At 57.9% G+C, this 14163-nt stretch overlaps 1 protein-coding gene across 12 annotated transcripts in view; it reads left to right on the top strand.

Moving 5' to 3' along the window:
• The window catches only part of KDM4B (lysine demethylase 4B), a 133614-nt gene that overhangs the window by 67685 nt on the left and 51766 nt on the right, over nt 1–14163 (top strand). For all 12 annotated transcript variants that reach the window (XM_028125998.2, XM_028126006.2, XM_088017897.1 and 9 more), the window contains 2 exons: nt 9743–9792; nt 13899–14002. In XM_028125998.2, the coding sequence (XP_027981799.2) occupies nt 9743–9792; nt 13899–14002 (154 nt within the window). The remainder of the gene's footprint in view (nt 1–9742; nt 9793–13898; nt 14003–14163) is intronic.

The raw sequence follows: 14163 nt of genomic DNA, 5'->3' as shown, positions 1-14163 counted from the left end.
ACGAGTCTTTGTCAACTTTGCTTTAAAAACCTGGCTGTGAATGGGCTCCCCCTTCATGTTGGCACAGTAGCAGCGGGTGGGGAGGCCTTGCGGCCTTCAGACGGCGTGGGGCGGGCATGGGCTGGGCCGGGCGGTGCCCGCATTGCTAGAAAGAGACCTGTTAGCGGCCCTCCTTCAGTGGCCTCCCTCAGAGGCTTGGTCTGCCTGCTCTCTCCAGCCTGATGCTGAGCTGGGCCGACTCAGCCCAGGCGTGAGCTTAACCCTCCCCGAAGCGCCAGTGACCCCCAGTGCCCTGTGGCCTTGGCCTCCTGGACAGTAGACAGAGACTCACCTGGTCTGACGTGCAAGCTGGAGCCCCTGGGCACCTGTTGATAAAGATGGCGTAACCCACGTACTCTCCAAAGCCAGCCCCGTGGTTAAGAGGGCAAGTCGGAGACACCCAGGGGGCCTCACTGTCAGCGTGTGTCCACACGAGGGTCAGTAGGCCTTGCTGTGCGTGGGTGTGTGTGACAACGAACTCCGACGTGTCCAGGACGTGGGAAATCACTTTAGTAGACCTGAGCTTCCGCCCACGTTGAAGATGTCCTGCTGGCTGTTCTCAGCTTGTGGAGAGAGCTGGACTCCCAGCCACCCTCCCGGGCCCCAACCAGCTTATTGCCATGTCCTGGGCCCGTGCTGCTGCGAGTTGGGGTAGCTGACCCTGGCCTATCCAATTCCTCTGGGCTGCAGACGAAAGGGAACTGCCATCTTGGGCTCCTGAGCCACCAGCCCTGTCCCTTCCGAGCTCCTGTGCTCTCACGGACCCGTCCCTGTTCCTTCCCACTCACACCGCCTGCGTGTTTCAACACAGGCACCCCCAGGGGCATCCCTGCTCCAGCCCACGCTGCCGCTGCCTGAGGAGCTTGGTAGCTGGAGCAGGTGGCCTGTGGGCCATAGGTGTGGGCGCGGTGGGAGGCTGCCTCCGGTGCGCTTTATGAGCAGAAATTCAGGCCAGTTCTACGAGGGCGAGACCGAGGTGCTCCGTGGCAGCCCCGTGTCTGGATGCTCCGTCCTCGGTGCCTGCCTTTGGAAGCCTCACCTCAGAAGCGCCCCCCCCCCCCCGCCACCACTTCAAAAACATCAAAAACAAGCATGCATGTGACTTGGCATTTTCAGTTCCGTCCTATAACAAAAATAATTCACAGGTCTAAAATAAACCAGGGCTTGGGATCGGATGCCTCCAGTTCGGCATTTAATGGCAGGCTCGACACCACTGGCTTTGTAAAGTCTCTTTCTTAATTAACGTGGGCTGGCCACGTGTGAATCAGGCCCCCAGCGCTTCCGCATCCGCGGTTCCCGTGGGACGGTGCTGGGCCAGCACCCCTTTGTCTCCGTCTGGTAGGCCCGTCCATTTGGCATCCTCGCCACGGTCATCCCATCAGAGACTCCCTGTTTTCGCTGTTTATCTCCTGTGTGCATTTCAGTAGAAATGTCATTATTTGAAATTCCTGACGCTGCTTGTGCGAGCTACTGAATTCCATCACCTGTTGTCCCGTAAAACGATCCATTAAAGATAGAACCGCCGTGGCTCCATAAGGCTCTTTTCTGGGAACAAGCCACCCTGGGCCTTGGCCGGTCCTGTCTCCCCAGCAAGTGTTTGTGTTCGCTGCATCAAGGGACCCCAGCGCCAGCACAAATGAGGGAGGCTGCCTCTTCGCGGAATGAGGTTCCTTGGGAGTTAAGATAGGATTTCTTGATAGAAATTGGGTAGCCATCCATTTGCCATCAGACAGTTCCGGCTGCCCACTCACGGAGGGGGCTCTGTGGTCCCGGCTGAGCTTCTTGCTGCACGGGAGTCCCCCTGGGCTGGAGGGACTTGGAAATGTGCTCTGGTTTCTCTCCTGAGTGTCTGGGACGGGGTCCTGGTGTCTCTCCCCTTCCAGGTAGACTAGGCTGGTGACGGCTCTTCCTCCTCCCATCGCAGTGGGCACAGGGACCCCAGGCTCTCCATCTTTGCAGGTCTTTGCACCTCTTCCCTCGTGGTTTAAAGGCAAGTCTGTCTGCTGGATGCTTTTTCTTAACGTCTTTTATTTCTCCAGACTGGGGTGGGGGGTGACCATTCACCCCATTTGACCCATGCCACCTGGTATGACCATTATTAGTGCTTCTTTCACACTCCACCCATCGTGATAAGGCCACCCTGCTCACGCCCAGCCTAGTGACCCTACCACGCTTGTGTCATGAGGTCAGTTGGAGCTGGTGTCAGATCACGAGGTGGTCCCCTTACCTCGTTCACTGAAGGACTGGCTCACAGGGGAGGGGGCATTCTGATACGCGTTTGTGGCTCTCCTGCTCTGGTCAGAGGCTCTGAGTGGTCACGTTGCCCAGCAGCGCCAGCTTTGCTGAGATGCGCATCGGCTCTCCTGGGTCAGACTGTGTGATTCTGTCAGTGGTGGGCACACACCCAGGTTTATGTTTGACCTCCTTTGTGGGGAGGAGCTCCTGCTTCTGGACCACAGACCAGGGCAGAGTCTACCCTAGTGGGTTTCATGGCCTGCTGTGAATGTCTTTCTGGTGCGGAGGACGTCAGGCTGTCCACATGCCGATCGTTCTGCTTCCTTAATGGAATGCTTCATTCTGTTGTTTACCAGCTTGTTCTTAGCTTTCCCAGGTCGAACACTGTGTTGTTTATAAAAGTTTGTCACTTTGGCAGCACATCTTTCTGCCCATGGGTCCTCCTGTCCCTGTGCTTTAATAAAAGAGCTTGTCTTTTGCCTTCTAACTGTTACTGTTTTTTTTATCTTTTTTCTTGACATATGACAGTGGCTAGCATCTTCAGTATGGCGCTGATGAGTGCTGTGGTAATGGGTGGCTTTCCTTGTTCCCAACTTTCCAGAATGCCTCTCCTACCTCATCATGAACTGTGACCATGGGGAGGTCCCTCCTAGGCTAGTTGGCTAAGAACTTTTATACTGAATGGCTTGCTATTTTACATAGAGTTTTATTTGTTGGACTGTCTTTGCAACCTTGGGGATTACGAGACCCTCTTGGTCTTACTAATACACTTTGGTGTCTGGTTTTCTAAGATTTTATTTAGGACTTTGCAGCTATGTGAGACTGGCTTATCATTTTCCTGTGTGTCTTTGTCCTGTGTTGGTGACAGGGTTTCCCATTCATTCATTCAGAAATTTGCCAGATTCATAGAAGGAGTTCAGCAGCATCTGATCTTCTTGTCTGTTTGGTAACCATGTGCGTAAGTGGGCACAGCCCTTTTAGCGTGATGGTTTTTTGGGGCTCTCAGTAAAACCACCAGGGCCTGGTGCCTTTTCCAGAGGGCTTATCTATAGGTTTCTGGTTCCCCTGACTGGGCTCATATTAACCTGGTGGATGCCTTGGTTCAAGGCCTAGAAGACACTGAAGGGCCAGGTGCATCTGTGGCACTGAGCCCAGAAACTGGGGCAGGGACTGACCGCTCCCATGTCCACAGGGCTGGGGCCTTGTTAATAGATTTATCAAGGCATAACTTACCTGCCACGCATGAAACACTGGACACAGAAGTCACCTGATGTGCTTGGACATTTCAGTAGATCCAGTTGATGTGGCTCGTCTCAGTGGTCACCAGATGAGGGGTGACCACTTGTGACTGTGTTTCTCTGGGCCCTCCTGCTCCACTAACCAGGTCAGAGATGGTGCCCCGGCAGCTGGGAGGCTTATGGGGCAGGCCATTCCTTGACTAGGTGGTTCTGCTCGGCCCGCCCAGACCACGGGGCCGTGTGCTGGAACTGTCCAGCCAACGTGTGGCTAGAGTGGGTGCGGGCTCTGTGGGCCGATACAGGGTTTGTGTTTGAAGATTGCAGCGATAACGGCTTTTCCGCATGCCCAGCACATGGGGGCCCTGGGCTTGTGCGGGCGGCTGGCTTGTGCCAGGTGGCCTCCAACTTGACACATGGTCTCAACATTTCCAGTAGCCTCTGCCTTCTTGTTTCTGTTTCCGTAATTATAGCATGTTAAACGGCCAGGGGCCTGTCTGCCCAGGCCTTGTGCACACACTGTGAAATTAACTTCCTCACCCTCCAACACACACACATCAGGCTGAGCTGACATTTCCAAAGTGCTCCTGGCTGGACCCCTGCTCTTGGCATGTGTTCCGCAACAGAGAGGAAGGCCGGGGAGATGAGCCTTCTCATCATGGCACCTGATTGACGGGAGCCTTGTACAGTGGAAGCTGTCAGCCTGGGCGAATGTCACCGGCAGAGAGTCGCATGAGTCTTGCGGGGGATAAAAGTGTCACAGTGTTGCACGTCTTGACTCCGAGCAAGATAGTTTCACGGGGGGGCCCCAGCAGGGGCTGAGGGGCCTCACGAGAAGGGTGGTTGGGGGTTTGAGAGCCTTGCCCCCAGCAAGTCTTGTTACCCTTGCAGCAGGCAGGAGAACGTACTGTAGAAATGCTGCTCTCCTGGCAGGGAACCTGAATCCACCTGTAACGGGGCCCTGAAGCCTGGGGCAGCCAGCACATCCGAAAAGATGAGGGGTGGCCCGCCGGCACAGTCCCTGGGCTCTGTGGGGTGGGTGGGGTTCCATCCGCCGGAGTCTCACGTTGCTCATCTTTTGCCCCATGAGCGTGGGTTTTCTTGCTGGTCTGAGAGCCAGCAGTCCCTCTGGCATCGCCGGTCCATGGCCCAGGAGAGGAGAGGCAGAGGCCACCCCCTACCCCCAGCAGCCTTTCTGAGGTTCCATGTGGCTGTCCCCATGGGGGCCGTGTGGGGCAACGACACACAGGAGCCCGGGGCTGCCGGGGGTCAGCTGGGCGCACAGGTTCCGGCACCTGCTGCAGGCACCCCCAGTGCCCTCGTTCAAGGCATCCTGCCACCCCCACCCCGGGCCAGGCGGCCGCGGGCACTCATGCCTCTGGCTGGAGGGGGGCCTGCACAGCCCAGAGCCCTGCTCCTCATCATCATTGTAACTAACGGCTCCTGAGCAGGTCCCTGCTCTCCAAGATGGTCTGTGTTCCTCTTCGTGACACACTCATTTAATTTTTAACTCACAAGGCGTTTGCTTATTTATTTTCATTGTTCTTGATAATAATTCTAAGCCATTAGAGGGGAAAATTATATTCAAAAATGCTGTTTCACACTTTATTTGTTTGATGATTTAGAGCGATAGAAAATAGCACATTTGCTGGCTTTTATAGTCTGATAATTATTCACATCCATCAAGCCATTCTGGGGGAATAAACAAAACACCAAGAAAATGACACTATTAATAGCATCTTCCACGGCGGACAGGAAGACTCTCCGTAGCCGGTGAGTCAGTAAAATGGCGGTGGCCTGTCCCTTGGCCTGCAAGCAGCGCGGGCCACAGAGGACGCCTCTTCTTTTAATTACCCAGCCCTGTCCGGCCCCAAGAGCTGCCCGTCTGCCAGGCTAAGGCCTCCGCCTGCCCAAGCACCCGCCACCTGTCTGGCGTCGCAGGCCCTGGAGTGTATTAGGCCCACCGAGTCTGTTGTGACCCAAGCAGGCAGAAACCTCCTGATGTCTGGGGCCACACAGTATTCCCAAGATGGCTCTGCCACCAGCTTGGGCTCAGGCCTGGCCTCCGCAGGGCTGGCGAGACCTCTCGCCCCCTGGCCTCAGTGTTAGATCAGGAACACGGGGTCGGTCGGATGGTGCACCTCTCTAGCGTCCAGGCTGCACTCGTAGACAGATCAGACCCCCCCGCCGTGTGTCGGGCTGCAGGGCTCAGATGTGATTGCTCACCGCTCTGGACCCGGCCTTGTGGGCAGGTTTGTGGGTTTCAGCTTTGGCTTCTTGGGGTGGCCGTGATCGGAGGGGGTGCATTCCCTCCGAGTACCTCAAAGTGTAAATGAAGGAGCAGGAAATACAGGGAAGGCTGGGGGATGCCCACCGTCCTGGAGCGGCCCATCTGGTCCCTCCCCAGACCTGGGTGTCGCTTCCTTCGGGAACTCGGTGTCTGGGTGTGGGTCTGGCAGCTCACCGTCATGCCTGAAGCGTGTTCCTTCTAGTTGGCTGGTCGTTTGAACCTTGAAACGGCTGGACAGTAGCAGTCTTTCAATCACTGCACCTCATGCGTCTTGTATTCTCACCTGGGGGCCCGGGGCCTGGGGGTCTCCCGTTGCCTCCCGTGTACCTTATTCCTAATCTAAAACTGTTTTATTTTCTACCCGGGGCCCCTGATGTCTGCAGACAACTGCCTTTCCAAAAAGGGCGTCTGGCAAATGATGCCTGAATCTGGCCCTCTCGGCCTTCTGGGCAATTCCACGGCATTAAGCCGGGAGTTATGGAGCCTATCTGGTCCTGCTGCAGCCTCTGCAGGGTCACCTGGAGTGGTTGCCAGGGATACCGTTCCAACAGTGCCTACTTTTCCAGGACTTTCTGGTTTAGTGTTGCCCAGAAGTACTTAGTGTAGAACGTTCAAAAGCAGAGAGGACATGCAGAAAGGGAAGGGCTGGTGAAATACAGAGATAAAGACCCCAAGCGGAACACTGTGTAGAAAGTTCCAGACTCCTGCCCAGCCTACTTCAGGACTGGGACACACTGTGTGTCCCTCAGACTGCCGAAGCAAGGAGTCTGAGCGACCCCTCACAGGTGGCCGTTCCTTCTGCAGCCTTCCCCAGGCCCCCCCACGCCCTGCCCCTGCACTCCCCCATTTCTGGTTCTGCTCTCTGAAGCCTCCAGTCTGCTAGCCCTCTCACAGCTCACCAGGTTCCGGAGATTGTTCTGCCCACTTCCTTTATCCAGCTTCTCCAGATTGTTCCACCATGACTTGGGTGCTGGGGCCTCAGACCCAAGCCCAAGCCTGCGGGAGGAGCACGTTGCCAGGTTGCCCTCTCGGGGTGGGACGTGGCTGGCCCTGGGGGAGGTGTTGCACTGTTGGACCAAGGGGATGACATCAGGGCCGATGGGCAGCAGCTTGCGAGGGGAAGCCAGCCTTGCCGGAGGGGTTTCCTGACACTGGCCGAGAGAGGGATGGGGAGAGCCAGGGGAAGTTCTGAGAGGGCTCTGGGGTTGAGCGGGAGTGGGGAGAGTGGCCAGGGGTAGGCTTCCTGCTGGCCACCTGGAATGGACTGGACCAGAGCACCTGGGGAGACTATCTGTCCAAGGAAACCATGCAAGAACCCTTTGTCACTAGCCGACTGGGGCTGCACGTCCAGAGGGGTTTGCAGGCCGGCCAAGTGGATTGATTTTGGCCGTGATGTTTGACCCTGTGATGGGGATGGAGGTCCTGGGGAGCGAGACAAATTGCCCCCATGTCGGTGACCAATAAAACCGACTCTGTTTTATGGCCCCGAGAGCTCGCTAACTAATGGCCGGACAGCTGCTCCTGCCTCGGGGGTTGGTGAGCAGACATGCCCCACCCAGATGGCTGCGTGTCCCTCTTTTCTCCCCGAGCCAGGCCCGAGAGTCAGGGATGCCCCCTCCAGGTGGCGTGACGCGGGATGGGGCTGTGACCAGGGTGGCGAGGCTCTGCTGTGGGGGCCCCTTGGGGCCTGGGGGGACTTCTCTCCAGGGGCAAATGTCCGTCCCTGTTGGGAGGCTAGCTACTTCTGTAGCCAACTCACCTGGGCCCCCATTGCGGGGGGCCTCCCAGGGTACCCAGAGGGCCGTGGCATGGAGAAAGGGCTCCATGGGAACCTACAGCCCACAGGGCTCGCAGCCGTCGGAAGGAGCTGTACAGACGGAGCCTTCACTGACCCCCTCGCTTTGGGCAGGCGGCCCAAGCTCGCTCAGAGCTGTGTGTCGGAAGGACCCATGCCCCAGTTCTGCTTGCCTTCCGCTGAGATCTGAGGCTTGCCTCTTGCCAAGGCCCCGGGGTGGGGGGTGGGCTGGGGGGCACATCGCTGGCGTAGGGGCTTCTCGGCACCCTGAGGCTGTCGCTGGGTTGTTCCAGGTGGTGGGAGGACAGCTTTCCCTTGGCCGTTGGAGCCAGAAGTCCCTGTGGCTGTCGGCTTCCCGTCCATCCGTGCTTTATAATCCTTCCAGGGCCCGCTCTTCTGAGCGCTTGGCCCAGCATCCTGCAGTCTGTACTTTCCGATAACAGAGGAGCCACGTTTCAACGTATTAAACTTTTAACATCCACCAGATTCAATTAATCTTATCTTTACAACTCCCAATTACAGGCGGTAATTAAGTGAAAGCAGCATTGTAGACTGGGGATATTGCATTAATCATCACAGCCTTGGAGCCATAAATTAGTTCCTCCTGTCCTCCGGCGTCTTCCCAGAAGGACTGGAATGTTTCATTTCCTTGTTTGTGGGGGACGTTAATCCCACAAAGGTGCTTTGGATTGGGATTAACTTTTATCATCCTTAACGTAAGTGATAAAAGGCTGTTTAAAGAAGAGTCACCTCATCTTTGTCCAGACAGTGGAAAATTCTCCGGCGACAACTGAATCGAAGGTGCCGGGCCATCTCCTCCAGGGCCCTGCGGTGTGCCCAGAAATTAATTATTTTTATCCTGGTAGATTAGAGACTGCCTTATCTTTTGGCCCTGCCCCCTTTTATTTTATTAAAAGTAATAACCCTCTCGATTGGTATGGACTGAGCCAGCTGCAGAGTCTGGGCCGGCTTCCATGTCCTGGGCTATTTCTATCCTGCCTCCCGTACTGTGAGGGAGGGTGGAGGGCTTGCTGCAGCATGCGCCCCCATGTCTGACTCGTTCTAGAATGTGAGGTGTGCTGACACAGGGTCTTTCCCCTGGGCACTGTGGACGTGGGGTGGGTCATTGCGCGGTGTCCCTGGGTGCTGTGGGGGCTGAGCAGCATCCCCGGCTCCACCCCCTCCACACTAGGAGCACCTTGTCCTGCAGTCGTGACAACCACAGATGTCCCCAGACACGGCCCCATGTCCCCTGGCGGCAGGGTCACCCCTGGGCGGGAAGCGCAGCCCTGGAGTTTCTCCCGGATGGGACTCGGGTGTGCGGTAGTAGCTGTGTAGACAGTCTTTACTATGCCCCGTCCTTCTTGGGACAGACAGATGGCCCATGCTTAGAGCTTGGTGGCATTGTGGACCCACACGCCAGTTCTGCCCGCCTGTGCCTAAACACGGAGGTTTTCATCCTGCGCAGTCCGGGGTGGTGTGTCCGCTGGGGTGGGGCCCTTCGGCACCCCCTGCCCAGGCTGTCCCCGTCGGGAGAGAGTCCCCGCCGTCCCAGCACGCCGGCTTCCGCACAGTGTCAACGGGATGTCGCTCTGGCTTCATCTGTTTGCAAACTTTCACTTTCCATTTTCTTATTTATGATGGAGCCTCAGGAATATTTCAGATGTAAAATGTATAAAAATAAAACTTAGGCAGTGGTGACAAATGAAGGGTTTCTCATTCCTGAGGCTTCTTCCCGGGTGGCTCCTGGGGCTGGGGGAGTGGGAGGCAAGGGGACTGCCAAGGGGGGGGGGAGGGCTCCCCGGTCTCCTCTCCGCCCCCCCTCCAGCGCCTCCCCTGCAGCTCCAATCCAGTGCTCACTGTTTTAGGTTTTGCTTTTTAAGCCTCATGGAGGTTTAGTGCCACTCAGTGGGGAGCGTGTCCAGCTTGGCATCCGGGAAGGCCATCACAGCCTGTGCGGGCCCCGGACCGCGGCCTTCTGGGTGGGTCCCTGCCCTGACAGCCTCCCCACTGTTCTTCACCCTTCTCACAACACCCGCGGCGACTGTGGTTCAGTTCTGCTCTGAGGCCGTGGCCGCAGCCCTGGGGCCCCTCAGATGCGGGGTGGCCACACGACGTCGCGTCTGACATGCCTCCCTTCTCTCGTAGGTACGCCATCCCGCCCGAGCACGGCAAGCGCCTGGAGCGGCTGGCCATCGGTAGGTGTCCACGCCCCCGGGCTGGGGGCTGGGGGCTGGGCCGCAGGCGGGCAGGGGTGGGGGCGGCAGCCCCGTGGTCCCGGGTCTCCCGCTTTGTGTGAGTTTTCATCTCTGGGTGTGGTGGCATGCCGGGAAGATGTCACTGTCTGATTTTTCCCATTTCCTGCTCGTGATCTGATCGCGGTGCCCCCCACCCCCGCCATGGGGTTTGTCACATCGGGAACGATGCACAGGATGCCATCGCTTTCAACTCTTTTTCCCGGGTTGTTAGCACGGAGCTGCCAGACGTGACTGCAGGCTCCCGCGGGCCAGGGAGGGCAGCCGCGTTCTTTTGTCTTCCTCCTGGCGCCTGGCGCTGCATCAGGCCCTCCTCTAGGTCTTACAGTGTGCGTTTAGTCTGGAAAACGAGCAGTCCAGTGCTTGTACCCCGCAGCTGCGGGGTGACCGCAGGCTCTCTGCTTGTGTGTGCGTGGGCTGGGCTCCCTCCGCAGACATCCCCTCCGGCAGCCCCTCTGGCAGCCCCTCGGGGATCTCTTGGACTGAGGGGATTTGTCAGGGAGGGTCCCAGGCTGTGTCCGGAGAGGGGGCACTGACCACTTGGGGTAAAGGCAGACCCTCAGGATGTAGGATCCTTGGAGACAAGCCAGACCCCCCAATTGGGTGATGCTAAGGCCCCCGACCACCCTGACAGAGGGGCTGGTGGGGTTCCCGCGCTGCTCCCCATCACGGTGCCCTGCTCTCTGTTCTGACGCCAGGTGGCCGTAAGCACCTGGGATGATGTGAAGAGACCCCGCTGGCCCAAAGAGTCTGGCCCTCACTGGCAGGCAGCCCCCGGGCTGGCGGGGCAGTTGGGGAGCCGGCCCTGTTGTTCAGAAGCCACTGGGACAGCGCAGGGGCCCATCCGATCACCCTGACCCTCTGGGTAGCCGTGACGGGCAGCCTGACCCCTCTCCCCTGGCAACCACGAAATCTTCCAGAAGCCATCACTTAGCGTTGGCGCAGCCTCCCTAATGTCCTGCTGCTGTCCTTTGTCCCTTCCTCATGCCTCCCCCAAAGAATGCCCACCGTGCTCTTCCCCCACCCCTGTTGACTTTGGAAATGGAAATGGTGGAGCTTTCTGGAAAACGGGCCTCCCGTCCTAGGTGCCCCGGAGTTGCCCATCTGTTCGGCAAAGGGCTGCTAAACACAGCTTCTCCGGGGACAAAGACAGGGGAGGCTTGTCAGAGAGCGGGGCCAGACCCCCAGGCCCGGGCTTGCCCAGCCCCGACGCAGGCCCTGTTGTCGTGTTCACCTTTCTGTTGGAAACCCGGCCTCTGTCTTCACGGGCAGGGCTGAACCCCACTGTCAGGAGCATGCTTATCACCGTGGAAATGCCAGTCATGGTTCTAGCAAAGAGCGATTTCTCTTATTTATTAAGGTCTAAAATAAAAACCAAATTAAAATGTTTTCCCACCGTATTTATTTTAAAAAGCAAATTTAGACTACAGATACTAATTTCAAAGTATAAGTTAAAAAATGTCTTTCCCTGTTGTTTTCTTTTCCTGTCACCACTGTCACAAATCACCATGGAGTCAGTGGTTCCAAACAGCATGATTCTCTCTGTTTCGCTGTGAACCTGAAACTGCCCTAAAAGAGCCCACATTAGCCCCCCAGGCTCATTCCCTCGTGTTTGGAGGTCAGGAGTCCAACATGGGCCTCACTGGGCTAAACCCAGGCGTGGGCTGGCCTGGCTCCCCCCACGGCTCAGGGCAGGCTTTCCCACCTGTTCCGGCCTCCAGAGGCAATGGCTCCAGCCTGTGGCCGGGTCTGTGGTCACATGGCCTCACTCTGCCTTGCTCCCATGGAGACCCTGTGGTGACACTGGGGCCCCCATCTCAGGGTCCTGCACTTAATCCCATCTGTGGAGCCCCTGCCACTCGGAAGAGAACATAGTCCCAGGTTCTGGGGAGCAGGACGTGGACACCTTGGGGGGGGCCACTGTTGAGCTTCTCACCCCTACACAGCCATGGGTGAAAGCGCCACTGAATGGCCCACCCGGCTGCTCTCTGGTGACCACAGGGCTGGCATCACCCGCCCTTGCCTATGTCTCTGCTTAGTGTCCCCTGGGATTTTGCAGTTAGCCACGCCCAGCGTGTTCTTCCTCTCTGTGCCTTTTCTATCAGAAAAGAGAAGTCTTGGATGATCTGAGTGCCACCTAGAAAAGCTAGAACTGGGATCCTTTGGGCCCATGGCCGCTCTCCCTGGAGCTGGGCCTGCTCCCCACGTCCTTCCTGCCCCTGAGGCCCTGCTGTCCCTGGATCTGGCCTGGTTTGCTTTCTGGGCACATGCGGGAGGCTCGGGGGTGGGGGGGCAGGGTGCTGGGAGGGGAGGAGCCAGGAGCCAGAGGCCTTTGGGGGCCACCCCATCATTGCTTCGTGATCAGTGTGGACTAATTAAGTCACTGCTCGGCACAGGGGCCAGGGCTGTCTGCCCTGGGGGAGGGTGGGAAGGCGTGGCGTTGGTGGGAGGGCTGGCCTCATGCTTCCCCTGCGCCCCTCCTCGGAGGGAGGATGGGAGGGGTTCTAGGGCAAGTGAGTCACTGCCCTCCTCCGTGTCCCTTCCAAACTTTTTGGGGGACATGCGTCACAGACTCCATTATTGAGATGGATGGAATGAGTTTGCAATGAATATGGAAAATGAATAGCCAAGCTCCAAATGGGCTCGCCGGGAGAGTCGTGGAGCCCACGGAGAGAGCATTAATGTGTTGGCGCGTTATTGGTGCTAATCACTTAAAATGTGCGCCTTTATTAGAGCTTTAATGAGAGCCACTTAAACTGTGCATTAAAAAGAGGGACTGCAGAGAGGCCGCGGGCCGGGCGGCAGGGGCTATAACTCTAATTGAAACGCTTTTAGCACTGAGGAAAGTTGCTGGATTCAGTAATCCCTCGCACTTTCTAGAACCTCGCAGTCACAGTCGTGTCCTTGCCGGCGGGCGTCCCAGCCCCCACCCCCGACACTGTCGCTTAGAAGGCCCCCCTCCCCCCCCCCCCGCCGCCAGCAGGTGTGTGGGTGAGGCCCCGTGTCCGTATACAGCACATGCACACACACGCAAGCGTGCCCTCTAACTGGCCACCCGTCGGGGGTGTGCACTGGCCTGGAGTCTGGGGGCCCATGGTCTGGGTCGGCTCCCAGGAGGGTCCCCAGGCCGGTTGTGCCTCGGGGTCAGTCCTGGAGGGAGCTGGACCCTGGGAGAACAGTCCGCTGCTGTGGCACATCCCAGACCTTGCCGAGTTTGTGAGGCAGCCCGTGTTGGCCGCCTCTCAGTGATGGTTCAAGTGAGGAGCCCAGCACCTTTGCGTGGAATCCCAGGGCTTTTTTTTTTAACCTCAAGACCTACACGTCATTGGTGGGAGCTTCAGCCAACGAGTGAGTTAGTGAAACACATTTTCTGAGCAAGTAGAGCTGATGGTCTGCCTTCCGTGCACTTAACAAACATCATCTTAAATGAGTTATGTGGTATATGCTGTGAGACAGGAAACATAGCCCAACGTGAACCACCTTGTGTGTAGCAGACGGTCAGGCCTGGCCGGGCTGCTCTGCCCCTTTCCTGCCACACTGCGGGCCTCGGACGGTCAGTCAGAAGGCGGAGCCTCGGCCTTTGCCTCCGCCTGCTGTGGGGACCGTGTGTGGGAAGAGCCCAGGGGAGCCCGTGCCCGCACAGGGGGCTCCTCTCCCTCTTTGCTGCAGACTTGGTTGTTGGGGGGGGGCAGGGCACGACTCACGGCTCCCTGGGTTGAGAGCAGCTGTTCCCGTGTCCCGTCTCCCCGGCTGCACCATTGCCTTGGATGAGCGACTGGGCGCGTGCCACGTGGTGGGTTTTATGTGGGGGGTGCTCAGAGGGGAGTTCTGTGCAGCTGTGCTCTGGCCCGCACCCCAGCTGTGACTTTGGGGGTGCACTTTGTTGCACAGATGGCCCTGGCGCATCCTTGGCTCTGGGCTCACTAACCGGCAGGGTCCTGTGCATTTTGTTCCCATGGAGCCGCAGGCCTGATGGGAGGCAAACGCTGCCCAAAAGAGGCCTGCCCAGCTCTGGCCCGCCAGCCTGATGCCCGTCTTTTCTGCTCCAGGGTTCTTCCCCGGGAGCTCCCAGGGCTGTGATGCCTTCCTGCGGCACAAGATGACCCTCATCTCGCCCATCATCCTCAAGAAGTATGGGATCCCGTTCAGCCGGGTACGTAGGGGCTGCTGGGGCCCCGGCCTAGGGGACCACCAGTGTCCCAGGAAACTGGCTTCTTAAGGCTGCAGAAGGTCCTAGAACACTGGCAAGCCAGTGGGGAGGGCAGGTTGGCTGGGCAGTCAGCCTCCAGCTCCGCTGTGGTGGGGAGTGAGGAT

This window comes from Eumetopias jubatus, unplaced genomic scaffold, assembly GCF_037043125.1.
Source record: "Eumetopias jubatus isolate StellerSeaLion01/CBP00866 unplaced genomic scaffold, mEumJub1_p1.0 scaffold_1, whole genome shotgun sequence".
Lineage (NCBI taxonomy): Eukaryota > Metazoa > Chordata > Mammalia > Carnivora > Otariidae > Eumetopias > Eumetopias jubatus.
The sequence above is the reverse complement of the archived record's forward strand: the minus strand, read 5'-3'. Positions and strand labels throughout refer to the sequence as shown.